General features: G+C 40.8%; 2 protein-coding genes, 1 non-coding gene and 1 pseudogene across 3 annotated transcripts in view; all 4 read right to left on the bottom strand.

Annotated features, from left to right (window-relative positions):
• The window catches only part of LOC106808481, a 15,861-nt gene extending 5,857 nt beyond the window's left edge, over nt 1-10,004 (bottom strand). The window contains exons 1-3 of the mRNA XM_014811216.1: nt 9,891-10,004; nt 9,460-9,628; nt 9,058-9,275 (exon numbers count right to left, since the gene is read on the bottom strand). Of these exons, the coding sequence (XP_014666702.1) occupies nt 9,058-9,275; nt 9,460-9,628; nt 9,891-10,000 (497 nt within the window). The 5' untranslated portion in view covers nt 10,001-10,004. The remainder of the gene's footprint in view (nt 1-9,057; nt 9,276-9,459; nt 9,629-9,890) is intronic.
• Nucleotides 10,005-12,688: 2,684 nt separating this feature from the next.
• Trnap-agg lies at nt 12,689-12,760 on the bottom strand. Its single transcript has one exon. It is a non-coding gene; the product is annotated as a tRNA-Pro (tRNA).
• Nucleotides 12,761-13,664: 904 nt separating this feature from the next.
• LOC106808488 (40S ribosomal protein S11-like) lies at nt 13,665-17,152 on the bottom strand. The gene is made up of 4 exons (XM_014811228.1): nt 17,089-17,152; nt 15,529-15,654; nt 14,432-14,637; nt 13,665-13,851 (listed from the first exon to the last, which is right to left on the bottom strand). The coding sequence occupies exons 1-4, from the start codon at nt 17,098-17,100 to the stop codon at nt 13,728-13,730; spliced, it is 468 nt and encodes a 155-aa protein (XP_014666714.1). The 5' UTR covers nt 17,101-17,152; the 3' UTR covers nt 13,665-13,727.
• A 4,694-nt stretch (nt 17,153-21,846) lies between these two features.
• LOC106808473 lies at nt 21,847-22,593 on the bottom strand (annotated as a pseudogene).
• Between the last annotated feature and the right edge of the window lie 99 nt (nt 22,594-22,692).

Here is a 22,692-nt window from a genome sequence, read left to right as displayed (position 1 = left end):
ATGCACCAGAACTGAAAGATGTTAACACAACCGGTGTACAGAGAAAGTGGAAGGAAGTGAGTTTGAAGCAATGTGTTTCAGGGCAATGCGTCAGAGTCCGAAAACGGTAGGTCTAACTCTTCAAGCATTACTGACACACATCATACTGAAATAACATGGCTGTGGTGCTGAAATACTTAAAAACTATAACGCGAGAATGCCGCATCCTAGTAAAAAGAAGTAACTATCATCTTTAGAGAAACGTAAGCTGTTTTATTATTTTAAAATAATACTATTCAATTTGTAACATATATATGACGTTAAATAGTAATACCCTTGGTAAAGTTTATCATGTGAGTTTTTGTGGAAATGTTGGTGTGTTTTTTTTTTACAAGGCGCGACAAAGTTTAAGGATGTTACGGTTATGCTTCAATTTCCAAAGATTATCCAAACAGACCGCTTGTAGTTGAGCTGAAAAGTAAAACGGTTACCTGACAAACTCCTGGATGGCTTATCAAGATTGTGTGAGAAAGAGTGTGCTGAGAAGCACTAGGACGAGAACAAGTAAGTAACTGTGAAAATTTCATGTGTTGCAACTTGCCAAGAGTGGTGTGAGTTTTGAACATAGTGAAAACTAAATATAGCCTCGCTAACTACTCAAAGAAGTAACGTATAAGCCCACCCATCTATGATGGGTTCAAGTCAAGGATAATGTCATATTGAACGCATCTAATTTATTATTCATTTCAGGTGCTTTTGACGCTGAAGTTTGTGAGAACCTTCATAGATGAAAATACCGTTGTGTGTCTGCAGTGACGAGATAAGTCGAACAAAAACGAATGCTATCTGATGGCGATGATGTAATATTAAAGCAGAAGTCGGGGCTTGTGCTTCTTAGAGCTTGCCAAGGTCTATACTTCATCGACGTGAAACTTCTCTCTGCCGGATACATTATCCCGAAGAGGCAAGTTTTGGGTGTGTGGCTTGTGTGCATGTGTTATCATTTTTAGCTCACAATTGACATCGTCAGATGAGCTATTGCCATGGGTGTCGTCTGTCGTACATCGTCCGTATTCGTCAACATTTGGCTACGGTCAACGATAACTTGAGAACCGTTTGACCCACATGTTCAAATTGCATACAGTTGTTACTCCTATGGGAGCGATTTGAACTGTCCTATTTTGGAGCACCAGTCCGACTACTTCTCGAGCCACGCCCACTTTTTGGCAAAATGAAAATGGCCATCTAGATTCATTCGATTTTTGTTAATTTACCTACCTACCTACCTAATCATACCTACGTATAATATTGTGTTTTTAGATCTTCGGTTACAGTAATTTGACTGGAATAGGTTATTTGCTTTTATTTGCAACGATAATGGAAAACCAAAATGGCGATCATTTATGCTAGCGCCATCTCTCGTCCAGATTTTAGACTTTCAGATCTGAAACATTCTAATAAGATTAAAACATTCCCATAACACTCTAACCCTGAAACAAAACTATAAATTTCTATTAGTATAAAACGGGGAGTAAGGACATTTGATCACATTTTCGGTCCCTCATTCCTAAATGAAAACACTTACCAAATTTTAAATATCATCTCCCTCTTATATCACACCAAGGTGAGCTATAGTGTCAATTGACACTTTCATTTAAAGCTAGCTATCATGTTATGTGCAATCACAAAATTAATTCTCAGCATAAAGCTTGTGTGAAACAAGTGCGGCGGAGCCGACAAGCGCTATCCTTAACGTCTACTGCGGTGACTCTGTGTGGAGTGGTGGATTCTAGTAAAACCCTGTTAGTCCCAAATGTGTTCACATACACGCCGAAACAGTGGAATGCAACAGGGATGGTATAGGAACCTTCTCAAAGGAATGTTCGTTGGGGATCGTTATGAAAGTTGCCACGAGATGGCGCGTACGTTAAGTGTCTTCAGATTAAGATGGAAGCTCCATCGTACGTAGTAGCAACAACTATTTGCAAGACAGAATAGGTAAGCACTCATCCATTTACCTACCAAGCTACAGGCTGCAATAGAGAGCTGCCACCTGTAACCAATTAACGCAGGCAAAAACTACAACAGTACCACCAACACATGCACTGGCAGTGGCATACGTTACATGTAACATACTGACGTACAGAATGCCATAGAAATTATACGATTTAAGGAGCATAAACCTTTCTTTAAACCAAATTTAGCTCTTTTTTGAAATTTCACTGTGACATTGTAGCCTCATTAATCCAGGCATGTATAGATTCTACTAGCAAACCCGGCAGTCAAATTCTTTTAACAAGACGAGTCACAAATCCATGTTTAACCCTCCTTTTGGAGGGTCAAAAGGTTATTGACACTACTCTTCGCATGTCAGCAGAAAATAGATTTCATGGTCCTTTCAATAATGCCATAAAAATGCTAGGTCACGCTGAAACAAAAAAGTTTTTCAATCGCTCCGTCAGACCATTGTCCTCAGAAAATGTCTAAAATCTGCCCTGTGCCCATTGACCTTTGACTGGGACCTCCAATTCGCACAGTGATGGCTTTTCCTACATCATGCTATACACCAACTATCACGAACAAAAACATTGTTGTTGTCAAGTAACAAATTAATAATAGTAATTTGCTCATCTTTCACATGACAAAACTAATATTACAATCTTTTTTGATCGCTTAATTTGTTACTTGACAACAACAATGTTTTTGTACACAACCAACCCAAACACGCCCACCCCTCCACGTGCAGAAATACATAGTTCCCGCTCACTGGCGCTGCTGCAGCGCCGCCAAAAATGGCCGTTTGAAGTTCGCAAATCGAATGTTCGTTCACAAGAAATACCGCAAGTAGACCATTTCAACGATAGTTAGAGGTTAAATTTTAGTAGCGGATATAACTTAAGACATATTCACTTCAGATAAGAGGCATTAATTGCCTACCAGGGCCTGACATTAAGGACTGCCCGATTGCCCGGGGCAAGTGGAATGGATGTTCGGGCAAGTGCAACGTGGGTCTAACTTGCCCGATCGGGCAAGTGAAAAATTCTAAATGCACCAACAGTAAAAAGTCCAGTCAGTCTCCTGTGTATGTTATTCTGTTTATTATTTGTGAGTTTTTCAATAAACACATATATACTAGTTGCAAAAATAAAGTCAAACGGTAGCTTACATGTGGGGAATACATATTGGGCTGTAGTACATACGCACGTGAAACAGTAGGCAAATAGTGGAGTGTCTGTCTGTACGAGCGAGGTGGATCAATTGTTTATAATATGTGAACCACGAGTGCGAAGCGCGAAGTCTCTTGCGGCCGGGGTCCAGGGCCCGCGTAAGGGCCCTGGAAGCTTAGGGGGTTTGAACTTTGAGAAAGCGGCACTAATCACTACTAAAATGTAGGGGGTGGGCATTGCTGGACTATGAGAGAGCGACAGCAACTCTTTCCTGGAATTGAGGAAAAAGCTACAATCGGGAATGACACACGAGTGTGCCGGCACGCAAAAATAAATGTGTGAATTTCATTATGATTTTCCATGGATTACCGTTCTATAATCCTACGGGTCTACGTAGGCACGCCCGCAGGCACACACAGGCACGCACATGCACAGGCACACACGCAAGTTTCGGGCAAGTGAGATTGACATTCGGGAAAGTGAAAATTCAACCCAACTTGCCCGAATGGACAATTGGGTTGAAAAATTAATGTCAGGCCCTGCCTACCACAGACGTTTTATAGTCGCGAGTCGTCGCGAGTAAGTTGATCCCGCGCATCCGTAATGGCTGATCCTATAGCCCAGCGGCAACCGTACGCGAGGGTAGTTACTAGAGCTAGTGATTTGTTAGATACAATAATGTAACCCAAACACAGGATAGGGTTACAACGCAAGCCTATCCTTTTTTGTGGAGGAACCCCTGAGTGAATCACTCAGGGCGGTTGGCTGGTGCGTTTTCACAGACTACCACTTCCAAACTGGGTTTATTCTAATCACGAACCTTTCTCCGCTATCCTGGGACTTACTATCTATCACAATACTCTGTATTAAAGTATTATAACCGGTTACAACATTTCGAAGTGACGAGCAGTGATATTTCGAGCGTCATTTTGTTGACCTGTGACGTAGATTCCCAATGCGCATAGCGTTCGGCTAACTTCGTCATGACGTCACGCATGACATCACTGACAGCAGGCATCCCATGATACATTCAATCTTGGAGTTGAAGTTAGCCGAACGCTATGCGCATTGGGAATCTGTACGTCACAGGTCAACAAAATGGCGCTCGAAATAATAATAATAATAATAATATCTCTTCTGACTCTAGATCTCCTCAGAGAACCTCTACTGTCAGCTCTCGACAATTTTTCCGTGTATACGTTTTCCACACTCTATCTCTTTTTACTGAGTGGTAAGCAGAGAAATATCACCGCTCGTCACTTCGAAATTTTGTAACCGGTTATAATAGTTTAATACAGAGTATTGTGATACATAGTAAGTCCCAGGATAGCGGAGAAAATTTCGTGTTTAGAATAAACCCAGTTTGGAAGTTGTCGTCTCTGAAAACGCACCAGCAAACCGCCCAGAGTGATTCACTCAGGGGTTCCTCCACAGAAAAGGATAGGCTCGCGTTGTAACCCTATCCTGTGTTTGGGTTACATTATTGTATCTAGTGTCAGTAGTGATTTGTATGCTATGTAATGTAGCTGTCGGGTAGTGTTCTGTGAGTGTTCACGGTGACACTCTTAATTACTAAATTAGCATGCTTATTATTTCCTCTCCACCACTGGAGCATATTAAACATTATTAGTATATGTATTCGTGCTTACGTACTATCGGCAGTATTTCAACAGCACTCGGTGTGCAACTGTGTCAGTGTGATTGTATGTGTAATGACTGTATGTATCACTGTCAGTGTGTCACTCACTCACTGTTTGACGTCGACGAACTTGATCCCAAGCAAATGTCAATACTATGTCCATTATTCCTAAAAAGAACTGTATAGCCGCATAAAACTGTTTGCAGGGCTTATAAGGAAAATCTTCAATGACTTCATAGAGGTTAGTGAACCAGAGATCATAAATAACACCTGAATATTATTTACCTTATCTCGCGACCGCAACTTTCGTTACTAACTTACTATTTTGATATACTGCGCCATCTGCCGGCAGTTCCCATTACCCAACAGTTTATTGTTTATGTTTTGTAATATAGAAATAGATATAAGAGGTATCTGTTTTCTACATTGCGTGCTTGCAAAAAAATTTTAATAAATTCTTATATAATAATTATATTTATTATTATTATGTTATATATTATTGATATTATTCTTTATATATAGCAAGACTTTTGGGGTAAACATTGATGATTCATTATCAGTATGTTCCATGAAGTGCCAAACGAATGTTAACGTTACAATAATCACTGTTGGCCCATGCCCTACTATTAGCTGCCATACACTATACTTTTCAGGAGCAATTATCGTCATGGATATTTTTTCTTATATAGCCCAAAGTACTGCGCATACATACACAGATTCACGTTCTCAGTGGATATTGAAAGATTGGTGGCTGTTGTGAGCAAATATAAGTCAGCGAGAGTGAACGTCTGGGGGGAATTTTGCGAAAATGCAGGTGCCCCTAGAATCGTGAATATATGTGGATATTGTTATTATATATTCGTGCTCGAATGCGTGCAGTGGTGCCTCACACATATCTGAGCACGAACGGACACACACGCGCGCACGCACGCTCGCACATCCACAAACACACACACACACACACACACACACACACACACACACACACACACACACACACACACACACACCACAACACACAACACCACACACACCCGCCACAACACACACACCACGACACACGCACGCACGCACGCACCACGCACGCACACGCACGCCACGCACGCACAGCACGCACGCACACACACACACACACACACACACACACATTATTATATATATATATATATATATATATATATAATTGATCGCGAGAGAGGGACAGAGCGCAAAGAAATAGCAAAGCGACAGCGAGAGGGCAGACTGTGTTGTGTACACGCGTGCGGGTGCGTGTGTATGTGTATTCCAACAAATATATAACAACGGTAAAATGTCACCGGTACTAGTCAAAAAACATTGCGATTATAACCATTAAAGAGTTTCTAAACACGAGTAATGCTCTTTCTTCGGGATATAGAAAATCTTTTCGATAACCAATAGTCTATCCTCTAAACGCCGACGAATGGTAACCGTAGAAAAAGTAGCGTTTTCCCTTCGTCCTTGACTTTCGAAGGTCGGCGATAGGATCCAAATACATGGCATGGAACCTGCAACAGTGAATGTACGGGAAAACCGTGTTAAAACCCAGCGTTTACCGCCAACAAGCAAGACACGGGGGTTTTCTACACACTATCTTTAGCATGGAATGTGCGCGTGTCTTCAAATTTGAGAACTTCGTGTATTTCACAAACGGGAATAATTTCCCCTTTATGAAAATCTGAAATATTTTGGACGCAAAACTCTGATTTTCTGAGGAAAATTTACTGAATTTTTGCTCAGAATATTCGTCCATAAATGTATAAAAAATGTGAGGTTACGGATGCACGCCTTTTTGTACGGGATGCGTACCTGGTTTCTATTTTTCCTCAAAAGTGTAAGCGTATGACAGACGCACGAGCGCACAGATGTGACTAATGTCCGTGAATGGTTAAAGTGATTACGTCACAGTAAATAGTAAAAATAAAAAATGTAAGTAATTCTGTTCACTTTTTATGGTTAAATTGCTGCATTATACTTCCTATTTTACTATATTGTTCGATGTGAACATACACTCGTGACTCATACATAGTCCATAGCAAGCAATTAATGTCAGGATCATAATATCAAAATGTTCAGGTTTGTTGCATTTTTAATTAGTTGAGAAACAATCTTATCAGGTAAGAATTTGACTATACGTTTAGTCCCGTTAGTACTTACTTTTAATGTAAAAAATGGCAACAAACAATTTACAAATATACACCATAGAAAATTCGTGACGTAGTCAATTTAAGATTGCGTTTATAAATTCATCCATTCAGAAAATATTGACATCAATTATCAGAGTATGTAATGGTAAAATAACCAATCACTACTTCTATATAATAGGTATACCTTCTGTGAGCCTCTGTCTTGTAGCTGAGACCTAATTTGTCAGCAACCCTGTTTCCTGTTGGATGTAAGCAGTCAGCAAGAGCAGTGGGTGGCAATGCACGTGGCATTTCTGTACTGAGGAGAGGATTTCGAAGTTCAGGTAGTCGTTTGCCAACGACGTCTCGGGCTATTTCCAACGGTTTTTCGTTGAATAAAACTGGATCTTGCGGATGCGTAGAATTTGTAGCAGCGCCCGACATTACTGGCAGTTTAATGCTTTCGAGAATATTGATTGCGCTGGATATTTTCGAGCGGATGTCGTCGATCGAAGAAGGGGTTTCTGCGTGATCACGGCATTGCGTTTCCATTTGTTTTTCACTCGATGCATCCGAGGTGTTGTCGGTGTTCCCCTGTTTGCCGTCAATCCGTTCTTCACCGGAAACCGCCAGCGTCATTCGTACTTGCTCGTTGTCAACATCGTTTCGATCTACGTCATCGTCGGGCTGAATCACGTTGGGTTTCGGAGAGGGAACGCAGGTGCAGTCCAAGCGGAAGGAGGAGCAGAGAGCAGGCGGATTGGTGGTGACGGTTGGTCTCTCCATGAGCATGGGCGTTCTTAACTTTCTTATAACGGAACTAAAACTAGGTGGCCAACAAGGAGAAACTCCGGTAAAGGTAGTTGTGCCGTGTTCGTTAGCAAGCGGTCGGGCCGTGTTGCCGTGAATCGGACAGCAGCGCTCTTTCATCGGCGTCGTATTTCTTTCGTCGGGTTCGTCGAGTACATTATTTGGCTTCACCGCTGTTTCTGTCGGTTGGTTTAATGTTTCCCTGGCTTCAGGCCCAGACAGAAACGTGTCATCTCCTCTGCCTCGTTTGTCATCGCCTTGATTATTGACCTTTGCAAACTGTCGCATCTCGCGATTCTTGGTAATAAGTTCCGGAAGAAGAGCTTCCATGTTTTCAAACCGCTCACAGTAAAGTCGGGTACCATATAGTTTTCTCATATATTCCTGTAGCGCCTTCTGAGTCGGTGACGTGAAACATGTAGAGAGAGATTCTTCTGCGAAAAATAAAATTGTACGATACTCAAACAACTATAACAACTAGAAATCCCCGCTATGCGCGTACGAGTTTTCAATTGTTCTATGCTGCAGTATATATATATATATATATATGTTAGATGAGCGCTGTCGCTCCGCGGCACTTGTTTCACACAAAGCTTTATGCTGAATTAATTTTTGTGATTGCACCTAACCATGATAGCTAGCTTAAATGAAAGTGTCAATGACACTATAGCTCACCTTGGGTGTGATAGAAGAGGGAGATGATATTTAAAATTTGGTAAGTGTTTCATTTATGATGGACCGAAATGTGATCAAATGTCCTTACTCCCCGTTTTATACTAATAGAAATTTAATGTTTTGTTTCAGGGTTAGAGTGTTATGGGAATGTTTTAATCTTATTAGAATGTTTCAGATCTGAAAGTCTAAAATCTGGACGAGAGATGGCGCTACGCATAAATGATCGCCATTTTGGTTTTCCATTATCGTGCAAATAAAAGCAATAACCTATTCCAGTCAAATTACTGTAACGAAGAATCTAAAACACAATATTATACGTAGGTATGATTAGGTAGGTAGGTAGGTAAATTTAACAAAATCGAATGAATCTAGATGGCCATTTTCATTTTTGCCAAAAAGTGGGCGTGGCTCGAAAGTAGATCGACTGGCGTGCTCCAAAATAGGACGTTCAAATCGCTCCCATAGGAGTAACAACTGTATGCAATTTGAAACATGTGGGTCAAACGGTTCTCAAGTTATCGTTGACCGTAGCCAAATGTTGACGGACGGACGGATGTACGACAGACGACACCCCATGGCAATAGCTCATCTTGACGATGTCAATGTGAGCTAAAAATGATAACACATGCACACAGCCACACACCCAACTTGCTCTTCGGGATATGTATCCGGCAGAGAGAGTTTCACGTCGATGAAGTATAGACCTTGGCAAGCTCTAAGAAGCACAAGCCCCGACTTCTGCTTTAATTTACAATCATCGCCATCAGATAGCATTCGTTTTGTTCGACTTATCTCGTCACTGCAGACACACAACGGATTTTCATCTATGAAGGTTCTCACAAACTTCAGCGTCAAAAGCACCTGAAATGATAATAAATTAGATGCGTTCAATATAACATTATCCTTGACTTGAACCCATCATAGATGGGTGGGGCTATACGTTACTTCTTTGAGTAGTTAGCGAGGCTATATTTAGTTTTCACTATGTTCAAAACTCACACCACTCTTGCAAGTTGCAACACATGAAATTTTCACAGTTACTTACTTGTTCGCGTCCTAGATGCTTCTCAGCACACTCTTTCTCACACAATCTTGATAAGCCATCCAGGAGTTTGTCAGGTAACGTTTTACTTTTCAGCTCAACTACAAGCGGTCTGTTTGGATAATCTTTGGGAAATTGAAGGCATACCGTAACATCCTTAAACTTTGTCCGCCTTGTAAAAAAAAAACACACCAACATTTCACAAAAAACTCACATGATAACTTTACCAAGGGTATTACTATTTAACGATCATATATATGTTACAAATTGAATAGTATTATTTAAAATAATAAAACAAGCTTACGTTTCTCTAAAGATGATAGTTACTTCTTTTACTAGATGGGCATCTCCGTTATAGTTTTTTAAGTGTTTCAGCACAGCCATGTTATTCAAGTTTATGATGTGTTCAGTAATGCTGAGAAGTTTAGACCTACCGTATTCGGACTCTGACCATTGCTGAAACACATGCTTCAACTTCACTTCCTTCCACTTTCTCTGTACACCGTTGTTTAACATCTTTCAGTTCTTGTTCTATAAATTGCATATCATCAGCTGAAATAAAAATAATGTTTTCTTACCAGATGAGCAACTAATATTTTATATATGTTTATATTGAATATTAGCGCATAATTGGCCTTGTCCCATTTTCAAGAATGTTGGATACCTAAAACGTTTACAATACTGTTAACATCTCTGCGCTGATGGACAGCTCAGCTCTCACCATGCAGAGAATATACATTAAAAGTATATACAGATAAATGTGCTGAATAACAATATTAAGCAATGCAACCCTCAACAAAAGCCAACTCTACAGTATGGGTAAATTATCCGTACATATAATACGGCAGTCGGACTCTTTCATCAATAACATATATACCATAACAGTTTTTCATGATGTTTGTCTGCGGAAACACTTCACAGTGAGGTGTGTGGGTGAAGTACTTATCCATTACATGGGGCCACGGTGCAGATATTTTTTTCTCCCTGTACAAAAATGCAATGCATTCTGGCAACGCCTGTATTATGTTGTAGGAAAAACCGGTCACGATTTTTTTTAGATACTATACTATACTAGCTACAATGTGACTGATGATCATGCCAATGTATCCTCCCAATCGCGGGCTTTTGTTTTTGAGCCGAGCAGACATGCAAATCTACGTGTGCATTTTGCAAAAGGTACGTTTAATAAATGCACGTAGCCTATTGCTCGCAGAAAGTACTGAGCATGATTTGAGTTCTTAGTTTGAAATGTTATGAAGTTTACACTATTTACTCGACAAGTGCTGTGTGCAGAGGCTGTGGTAACAGCTGGTCATTTATCCGGGAGCTCCTTAATAGTATGGATGTTAGTCCTCGGGATTCTGCGTTAGTTTGTCTGAAACGACACACCATAACAAGGCAGAAACAACCATCCAGAGTAACATTAGTTTAATAAAATCAAGTAGTGAAAACGTTATGAAGTGTTATATGAAGCTAAACAATTTACGCGTACTTTACTGTTCCAACCAGTAAGGCGCGGTATAGAGGTATATATATACGAAATAGAATAACTATTACACATTTTAAAGCTGTTACAACGCGGCTGCAATGTGTGTTACACAATAGTTTAACTCACGTTTCGAAGACGTCATTGCCGACGTGTTGCTGTGTTATCAGCTTATCATGCTGCTGGGAAAGTCCACAACTCGGCGAGTGTATAGGACAACCGTTGATACTTCTGTACCCATCGTCTCTGGCTGACTTAAACACGCTAAACAAATCATGACCAACGTACGTAAAATATTTCAAATAAAGTTTAACGTAGATTCAGATGTACGTTGACGCATTAAATTTATCGAAACTAAATAAATACGATGTTAAATGGCCGATTGCATAATTACGTTCGAACTTATTCTTATATAATAATAATGATGAAAATTGACTTACCCAATACTAGGGAATGTCGCGCGCTTAGTCTGATGGGGCGTCAGCAAATCGCTAGATAAATATGTTGGAGACACAACCAGCAAGACACTTGAATCCACCCTTCCCATGATTGCGGTTGCTTACCGCTGTAAACAGTGTTTAACTTGATGACGATTTATTATATCCACCTCAATACGTCATACATTGTCATGACGTCACCATAGCTCCTAGCAATAGCAGGGGGGGGGGAGAGGACAGTTAAATAATTATATGTCGCATGCCAATATTTTACTGCCATGCGAGTTTGGTAGTTAATATTTGTTTTATAGAAACGATGGATGAATTTTAATAAGTATTTGCGTCACATAGGATTTGAACTAGGTATGACGATTATATTACGTTATTGGTATTACGTTATGTATCTAAATTCATCTTGTTTTTTTGACATACAAAATCCATACCCGTAGCACAAGTTGCATATATATAAAATATATACTATAGTAATATTCAGAAGTAGATTATATCAGTGAATTAATATATATATATTATACTAACTATATACACGTGTGCGCTCTTGCATGCACATGCTTGCGCGCGCGCATGCACGCACACATATATACACGCGCGCGTGAATGCTGTTGTCCTCCATCACGGGTCACCTTTATTAATTGGCGTCTAGCAACTAACGCTAGTTGGGAAGCCGTCTTTTCTGCGTTTACGGCGTTGAATAAAATAATATTTTTTGGCCTAAAACCATAGCGTGCTCCCCAGCGCACCCGATGGTTGTAATCGGGCCTGTAGTTTTGCATGTCGCACACAATTATCACGCATGCACGCACGCATGTACAAGCATGCAGGCACACGCATACGCACACACGCGTTGTAATCGGGCCTGTAGTTTTGCATGTCGCACACAATTATCACGCATGCACGCACGCATGTACAAGCACGCAGGCACACTCATACACACACACGCGCGCGCGCGCACGCACGCATGTACGAGCACGCAGGCACACAGACACATACACACACACGCACGCACGCACACGCATGCGCGCACGTATTCACACGCGCAAATACTAAACTTATACCATTAGTGATCGACACCCGTCGACTACACAACATGCCAAGCACGGTGCAAAGCCGGAAAGCTGCAATATAGATATCGTAGCATATATATATATATATAGGCCTATATATATATATATAGGCAAGATATAGGTAGTATTATTAGTTCTAACATTTAATATAAATTTTTTTCTTTACATTCTATTGAGTAGAAATGCATAGCCGATTTCAAAATGGGGTCTCTATTAGGATAAAAATTGGGCTCGTCCGGGATTTGAACCCGGGACCTCTCGCACCCTAAGCGAGAATCATGCCCCTAGACCAACGAGCCAATCAGATAACACTAGTTCATTTCAAATCCACTTTATAAATTCATTATTGTCGGTAATGGTTTAAGGCAGCTTATATGAACTGTGTGAAGCCCTGTCTGGGAGATTAGGATACATATAATTATATTAATGTATCCGTTTCAACGTTTGTCAAATGTGGTAACTTTAAATAGCTCGCAACATATTTAGTTGAAGAGATGAAAAATTTAGCATATGTACGCTGATTTGGGACTTGGGAGTGTAATGAACAGGTAACTGACACCTCAACCTGAGGTTCAAAGTTCAAGAGCCCAAACCCTTTCTGAACACATTGTACACGCCATAATTATCTGCGCCATATACGTTCGTCGCGACACCTAGTGTGAGAAATAATTATAAAGCACGCATATATTGATGAATCACTTATACATGTTTACCAGAGTGACACATCATTGCATCATTTATGAGGGGCTCCTCTCATAACCCACTAATGTTCAGCGAAAATCACATCTACGATCTGCCTCCCCACGAGCGTGGAATGTGACAGAAATTTTCTCAGACATAGCAGCTCAGGTATTGCAACTGAGAATGTTGATTAAACGAGGAGGAACATAAATGCATCCTATTCAACTAGTTATACTGGCTGGTAAAAATGAAGTTAAAAAAATAATATGCAATTACCAGAAGCGCCTTAAAAATAGTTGTGAAAGTTTGCATGTTCCTTTTCATTTGAGTGATTAGGTACAGAATTAAACCCATTTCTCCATAGTAATAATAATAACATGTATGAATCCCACCTAGTACTGTACAGAATTGGCATGTTAAAGGATGCAACTTCACCATTGCTTTTTATCATAGTAATTTTACCCCTATGAAATATACGACACAAAACTGAAACACCGCATAAAAACACGAATAACAACAGTGTGGTCGCTGATTATTTTACTTTTGTTTTTATATGATCATTGCAGCCATTTTTTACAAGTACAATCAGAATTTTGAGAAGGACTTCTTGCTGCCTGCTGCCTTGGTCACCTTCAGCACATTGTAGCGGACAGTCTTGCTAAGTGGCCGGCACTCACCGACGGTTACAACATCACCCACCTGGACATCTCTGGAAAAAACAGCAGATACTCACTATTACAAGAAATCTAGCTAACAAAACTTTTAACCAGCAAAGTTAAATGTTGGAGATGTGAATTTGGCAGTAGCTGTCACTCATTTCCTGCTGGAGGGTTGTTAATTATAATCTTTCATCAGGAAACATGTCGTTGACAGTGATTTAAACTTAATAAGAATGGATCCCGTTGTCAGAAACACAGTGAAGTTACGAGTAAACTTACAGATATGGGAATACGTGTGACAAATGTTTAGATATGAGAATAGAACTGACAAAAACTGCATTGCAGTTGTAAGTCAACAAACGATAACAGAATATTGGTAATTTATTGTGCATAGTTATATGCATATTATGATAGGCAATTATATAAGAATAATTACTGATGAAAAAAGAACATCACTTTTTTATTCTGTACTGCAAGATGCTGTATCACAAGAAGCAGCTGTCAAGAATCATCAGAAAGGAGCTGAACGTAACATCCACAATTAGATACGGACGGTCCAAATTCTATTTGAGAGCTGGTCGCCAACAATACAGAAAAATATCACTCGACAACAGTATCTACGTGGCACACCTGAACGCCGGTGACAGATGAACAGACATGTTCCTGTGTCTTTTCTCGAACCGGTTGTACTTTCGCACGTAGTGTAAATAGTCTCGTCGAATTACAATCGTCCTTTGCATCTTCATCTTCAGAACGATTCCAGTGAGGATTCTTCCACGGATGAACACATTTCCGGTGAACGGGCACTTTTTGTCAATATATGTGCCGTCAATTGCCTGAAAAATATATTACACTCAATACTTACACAGAAGAGTACATATAATGGATCAGGAATAGGTATTTGAGGACAAAATACCCGAAACGTTGATATGCGTAACAGGACATGTGAAGAAACTCTAGGGCACATTGATAGAATAAGCATAATTACACTTAAAGTCTGTCGCCTACCTAGTCTAGTCCTAGTACCTAGTCGAGCTGTAAATGTTGCTGTGTACAATACATACTGTACCAAAAACTCAGCCCCATGAGGAAGTGTATTAGACATTGGCAAAAAGTTAATCGCCCAGCAATTTCTCAGACAACTGAGGATGAGCGTTTCACCAAGCTAAAGTCCCCTCACATATTCAGCAGCTCCTGGTGACTGGCTACTTTGAGCACTGCACCAGAATGCAAAACTTCCTACTAATAACTGTCTGCCTGCCATTTACACATAATGTAACAGGGGTGGAAATAAGGAGCGAAAAAGAAATGGTCCACATGACCATCTAGTTTAAAATTTAGATGGTTCTCCTAAATTACAAATTGTTCTCTAAAAGTAATGCGGCGTGCAAGCGTAAGAAAGAGATTTTACATGGTGATAAAATTGGATAGGCCTACAATCAAAACAGGAAGAGGGACAATCTGACCAATCCCGCACCAGCTTACATCGTGCCAAATATTTGCTATGGTCAACACTGGATTAGCAATAATCGAAACGTGGAAACTTCAAAGAAAATTACTGTAAAATGGGACCAAAATATTCAATGGTCTGTCGGACCATTGACTTTGAAAATCTGATGGTCCTCCTAATTATTTGATGGCCCCGGACCATCGGACCATCGCTTATTTCGACCCCTGTATAAAATACCTGCACTTGCTTCGCAAACAATTTGTTAGGTATTGCCTACCTCTCTGGGCGTCTTGAACCCAAGACCAACATTCTTATAGTAACGCAGACCCTTCTTCTTTTTACTAGGAAGCGACTTTTTCCTGTTCAGGAATACAGTTGGCTGCTTTTGGAACGAACGTTCAGTCTGGATAAAAAAAGATATGTGCTGGTTACCTAAACTATCCTAATATGAATATGCATGTGTATGCAAGCAAGCATATATTGTATACACAACTCTTTAATTTCAGTGCATAACTGGCAATGCTTCAGGATTGCCAGAAAGTAATAACACAAATAATACAATATTATTAATAATAAGAAAGCCAGAAGTGTAAATTTCCTTTTGGATTCGTTAACACCATGTCAAGCACTCCTACAGCCCCATTAACTAACTGATTTCTACTGGACCCAATCCTAGTTTAGTACATATGCAAACTATATATTACCAAGGTACCAAGCTAGTACTAGTACTAGTATAGATACAATAATGTAACCCAAACACAGGATAGGGTTACAATGCGAGCCTATTCTTTTCTTTGGAGGAGCCCCTGAGTGATTCACTCAGGGCGGTTTTATGGTGCGTTTTTCGACTACAACTTCTAAACTGGGTTTATTCTAAACACGAACCTTTCTCCGCTATCCTGGGACTTACTATGTATCACAATACTCGGTATTAAACTATTATAACCGGTTACAAAATTTCGAAGTGATGAGCGGCGATACTTTCAGCGCCATTTCTGTTGACCTGTGACGTACAGATTCCCAATGCGCATAGCATTGGGCTAACTTCGACTCCAATATCGAATGTATCATGGGATGCCTGCTGTCAGTCGTGACGTCATGACGAAGTTAGCCGAACGCTATGCGCATTTAGAATCTGTACGTCACAGGTCAACAGAACAGGCGCTGGAAGTATCGCCGCTCATCACTTCAAAATGTTGTAACCGGTTATAATAGTTTAATACCGAGTATTGTGATATGTAGTAAGTCTCAGGATAGCGGAGAAAGGTTCGTGTTTAGAATAAACCCAGTTTGGAAGTTGTAGTCTCGAAAAACGCACCATAAAACCGCCCTGAGTGAATCACTCAGGGGCTCCTTCAAAGAAAAGAATAGGCTCGCGTTGTAACCCTATCCTGTGTTTGGGTTACATTATTGCATCTAGTACTAGTAGTACTAGTAGTAGTACTAGGGTTGAGCAAATGAAAGCAATTGTAAAGAAAAGTTTCGGGCCTGTCAACTGTACGTTTCTAACTCTCATTGACTTGCTAGACCACAAATTTGAGCTTCTCGACATTGCATGGTCAGTAATCTCAAATAATAGCTTCACTTGAAAACAAGACTGTTCGGAAAAATGAATCTCTTGACACAGAGATGACGTTTGGCCACGCTCACGCTGGTCCGTGGTCGTGCCTCCACGACTAGTGGACTACTAACACAGCACCATTAAGCTACACTCAGGTCTAAACATTTATAAACAAACATTCAATATGCCCGACAAAGTTTAGCTATTTTTACGCGAATTCGACAACTATAGTTCTCATTATTGAACATTTATGAGGAAATTTGTAAATACTCTTACTTGATCCGCCATGTTGCTGGAGCGTAAAGGGAGATCTTGTACACGGCACTCGGCGTTATCGCCGTTCGGCAATTTCCGTAAAAACACAAGGCTATTCACTTGACACAACTTCTCGTGTTTTTCATTTAAATGTAAAACTTGCATGATTGAACTCAAAAGTTACTTTAGAAATAACTTCAGTGACGACCGATGTAATTTATGTAATAAGAATCTGAAAGAGGACTTGGAACATCTATATAAATGCGATAGCTATAATAGATAGGCCAGTGAACAAATAGATGACTGGCGAGGGGACAGCCACGTAACCGTGTTACTGAAAGTGAAACCATGTCGTACCTTCTGAGGCCGGCTCACTGATCTCTATTATACTAACTGGATAGCGCTTAGCCTATCCACGCCACTGATCTCTATATACTAACTTAGTATATAAGAGGGGGTCAGGCGGGGCGGGAAGGGGAGGAGTGGGAGCATTGGAGGCCCAGTTGGGCGTGAAGGATTTGGAAAAAAGGAGAACGGAAAGAGCCGAAGAATATATTATATTATTATATATATATATATATAATATATATATAGTATATATATATAGCTGGAGACCCTATAGAGGAGAGATATAGAATTTGCGTAGCCAGGGGGAGGGTTGGGCGATGGAGGGCCGATCGGATCGCCCCTAAATTTGAAGGCTACCTTGTTGTTTAACACCAGCAGGACGTTCAAGTTCGGATAAACATTGCCAAAACATGCGACCCCTTAGATTTAATCCTTGGGTATCCACTGAAGAGAGAGGATTATACTAATACTAGTTTGAGAAAATAAAAGAAATCATAGCCACGAGACAAATAAATACATGAGAAAATACATCGACAGGATAAATCACATTTAGTTACCAAAGGTACGCAAACTGTCTCAGAGAACATTTAAGTGACATTCCAAAAATAAAAGCCAAATATAGGATTCCGGAGGTGTTGGCTGAGGAGGCGAGGTGGCGAGGACAGAAGATCGAGAAGTGGAGGTAGTGGGAGGGAGGGGATAGAGGTACGGGCACGGCGCTGCCCGGGTGCCGGTGGAGGTTAGGAGAGGGCGGACGGGAGGCGAGGAAGCGCAGAAGGGGCAGGGAGGCGCGGAGGAAGACAAAACCCCGTGTACCCCCCTCATATAGAGAGAGATCAGTGGGCCGGCCATGCAGCCATCCTTGAACCAAAAACAGAGGGTGGGTCGTGGTAAAGTAGCATCGGTTCAACACCGTTTTGTTCCGCCTTCCTGCGAAGTAAGGACCAATTTCTTGCTGAACAAGACCTTCGTCGATTTTAAACTTTAAAGGGCCTAACCCCACATTTGCTAAAATGAATTATGATCACCCAATATATACGTCGTTGAACCCATCCTTGAACCAAACCAGCGGTAGATTATATACGGAAAATTGTGATGATTCGAAACAGTAAGATTTAAAGAACTGGAGGCGGTCATAATCTCCTTTTTCTTTAGATAATCCCCGCACATTGAAGAATCGAGTGCCTTGTGAAATACAAGAGAGGGAACCAAGATACAAGACACAGTCTTGGTATCCGCTAACATAGACTAGAGATCCTATTATGCACTCATATATTATACTCGTCAGGTAGTCGCTTATTTATTTTATAATCGCCAGACAAACGCTTATTGATTATTTTCTGATCGCCGGGCCACTGCTCGTAAAATTATTTAAGTTTAACGTCAGGTTTACGACTCTAGATTGAAAAACAATCATTCCGACTTAGATCGGCATACTAATGGCGTCTATAAACGTCTTGCTCTGTGGAGGGGGGTTTAGAGTTGAAATTGACAGCTATACATTAATAGCAGTGCTTGCCGCTTGGTTCAATTTCCTGATTTTTTTTTCCAAATGAATTCTCATTTAGATGGAAAAAGTTTCCACCACATGCTATACTTTCTACAATACAGTGCGCATTGTATTTTTCTTAAATAATAATTAATACTGTGCATATTAATTTGTAAATTATACGACATAGATTGCACTAACTACTTTGATTCTTCCATAAGATTCCATGATTAAAATGAAACAAAGTAAAAAATTACTTAACCTAGGATATTGGTTTTTGGCCTTATAGTTTACTGTGGACGGGGTTTGTTCAATCTTTATAAAATGAGTATGTGTGGCATGTGCATGTTTCTTTGGTAAATAGGAAGGTATAATTAATCTACTTCTCTAGAGGCCTAAGCGTTTTTTTTTACTAAATTGCATTATTGCCTTTTGCACTATTTACCAGTATTTTATTTTCTGAAAGAAAAATTAGTCAGTAGTACAATGAGAAAATGGGATGTAGATCGCCTAATGTTGGATTGTCACTACTTCTTGTAATAGACCAATTTCAACGATTTTAGTTTGGCATAACTGTAAATTGTTTTTTTAATGAACAGACAAAATATTACGCGTCCCCCATAATGCAAATATTTTGCGATTCTATATCGTAGGTTATGTGTACTATGTGTGTGTGTGTGTGTGTGTGTGCGTGCGTGCGTGCGTGCGTGCGTGTGTGTGTGTCTGTCCGCTCGATATATTTGCAACCGTAAGAGGTAGACACTTCAAACTTGGTCCACATGTGCATCTTATGGAGCGCTGGAACCCTATTGATTCTGAGTGACCTTGACCTTATTATCATATAATAATTAAGTATACTGTCATTAAGTATATATAGCGAAAGGACCGCACCATTGCTAACGCGAGGCGGAGGTTGCAGGCGGCATTTCCAAGCGTGTAGTATGTGGTAGAGTGTGTTCACTGCGCTGTAGAAAAAGCCAGTTCGTAGTTATGAATTTAGCATGCACATTGCACATTTGCAGGTTTCATACAAATATACGCGACAAGCACACCCAATTTTCATTGTTTTAATTGATTGTACAATGTATTTAGAGTTCTAACATTCCTCCTTGTTCATGCAGTTAAATGTGCATGAAACATGAATCAATATATCTGCTTTGCGAATTAAAAGTTATCGTTCTATTTGAATTAACAAATCCAGAGAGCAAAAAAAACATCCATAAATAAATGACATCCCACAATGAATATCCTACAAAAACAAAAAGCACAGGCAGATAGTCGATCGGTTTAGTACAAAAAACAGACCAAGGTCAACGTCATCCATTAAAAGTAGCAACCTCAGCCTACAAAATATCACAGGTGTAGTGATCACGTATGCGGAGGATTCGCACACCCCTAGTGCCTTCTTTCTAGTTTAATGCTGTTGCAGGAACATGTGCGGTCAATTTTTCACCGATTTTTGCCTCGTTTTTTTTGCCTCCTGCGACGTCAGATAACCTCGGAGGTCAAATCCCATGTGCCCATGACATTCAGCATCAAAAATTACATCTACTGAGCATCCTTGGACATATCTAGATAGGCCCATATTGATATGAATCGGGAACAGACAAACAGAGAGTCACTCACAAATATGTATATTAGATTACATACCAATCATCAAATGTCCGTCTGCCCGTCAGCGATCGTATCTTGATGTTGACCAACCGATATATTTCTTGCCTTTCGCGTTATTGTATTTGTATGTGGTAAAGGCCACCGCACACTAGGGCAATATTGCTCGCGAGTCCGATTGCTTTGCTATGTTGCTCTAGTGTTCGGTGGCCTTAAATTGACTACGTCACGGATTTTCTATGGTGTATAATTTTTGTTGCAATATATATTGTAATCGTCTGTTTAATTGGTATTCTGGACGAAGAAATGCACGGCAAAGCGTTGATTGATTCAAAGAATGCCATTGCATGAAATGATGGCGTTCATCGATGGAATACGATGTGTTCTTGTCATAGAGTCGTTCGTTTGTACATTTATATTCTGTTATATTTAATATCTATAGCATAATACCGCTAACGGCTACTGAAAATGTTTGATGAAATAATTTGGTATTATTGTTTTCTCAAGTCTTTGTTTATACATTTTCACGGCCTAGTGCGATTGTAAGCAACACGCGCGCGGACGCGCGCACATACAGACACGCACGCACACGCACGGACGACCGGACGCACGCACGCACCCCCCCCCCACCACACACAGATAGTCATCTGTAAACATTTTCTGGATTGCTTGAACGTTTTTGTGGATCTGCTGCTTTCTGAATGCCAAACAAATAGTGCTTGTGAAATATTCATGCAATCATTTAAATGTAAAATCTTTACGTTTAATACATGTATATTGAATTTGTAATAATTTCCTTCAGTTTCGTTAATGTGCCAACAGTTTAGTAGACTGCTCATCTAGTATAAGCGTTAATTTGATACCTTTTGAGATGATGTACCTGTAATGTGATAGGAAAGGTAAATAAAATGTACGATATAATGATGATATGCTACTGAAAAAAATGCATTTAATTAGACGAGTTCCCATGCCACTATAATCTTGTATGTAGTTTCAATAAAATCGTTTCTGTGCAGTTTGTTATGATGCATTTTCAATAACAACTTACTGTACCCGCGTATAACTAAAAATATATATCACTACTGGTTGATTGAATAGTTGATTAACATATCACCACTTTAGTCGATCTCATTTTAGTTATGCTGATAACATACAATCCAGTTGGTATAATTTCCACAGAATGACTATTAAAACAGCTACAGTGTTTTCGCGTCTTAAAAATAATGCGTGGATGCATGCAACACGACTGCATGTCTATCATAGCAGTCCATTGGCCTACATCGAGCACATTCCCTGATTCGTACAGTACTCGGATACATTTTGCCGACGTACTATTGCAACTTTGCCAGCGACCACTGTCTCAGAATATCGCCCACTTTCTGCAGCGTTTCGTCCTTCTTAATGAAGCAGAGTCGAACGTAGTTCTCGCCTATGTGTCGGTTAGCGGGCGAGTAGAACGCGCTGACTGGTATCGTGGACAGCTTGTGCTCGCGAATCAACCATTTCGCAAAGCGGACATCTCTGGCTTCTCTGTTCACCACTTCCGCTGCCCAGCTGTGATCGACAACGTTGGAGAAATCGGCGATGATGAAGTAACCGCCTTCGGGTACAACCGGCGGTATCCCAGCCTCCTCAAGATGCTTCACTAGCAAGTCCCGCTTACGCTGCATCGAGGATGTAAAGCGACCGAGGTAGCTATCGGAGCTATTCAACCTCGCCAGCTCTCGCTCCAACCCGATGGCAATCGCTTCCTGAGTCGGAGTGTGAAAGCTACCGAATGAGGTTCCGAGCACCGACCTGACGGGACCAGTGAGAGTGTCGCAGGCGATGACCCAGCCCGTCTTCCACCCCGTCGCGCTGAACATCTTCCCGCCGCTGCTGATGGTGAGCGTGCGTTGCCACATGTCCGGGAGCGTGGCGACGCGAACGTGGCTGCGCGCGTCGAACGTCAGCCACTCGTAGACCTCGTCCGAGACGACGACGAGGTCGCGTCGGCACGCGACGTCGGCGAGCATGCGCAGTTCGTCTCCGTCGAACACCTTGCCGACGGGGTTGTTGGGCGAGTTCAGGATCAGCATCTTCGTCTTCGGGCCGCAGCATCTTTCCAGCTCATCCGCGTCGATCTTCCAGTCTCCGCTCGTCGTTGCCGTCCCGTATCCCTGCTGCTGCTGCTGCTG

The sequence above is a fragment of the Priapulus caudatus genome, unplaced genomic scaffold (genome assembly GCF_000485595.1).
Source record: "Priapulus caudatus unplaced genomic scaffold, Priapulus_caudatus-5.0.1 Scaffold280, whole genome shotgun sequence".
Taxonomy (NCBI): domain Eukaryota; kingdom Metazoa; phylum Priapulida; class Priapulimorpha; order Priapulimorphida; family Priapulidae; genus Priapulus; species Priapulus caudatus.
Note: the sequence above shows the minus strand (reverse complement) of the source record. Positions and strands in the feature narration are given on the sequence as shown.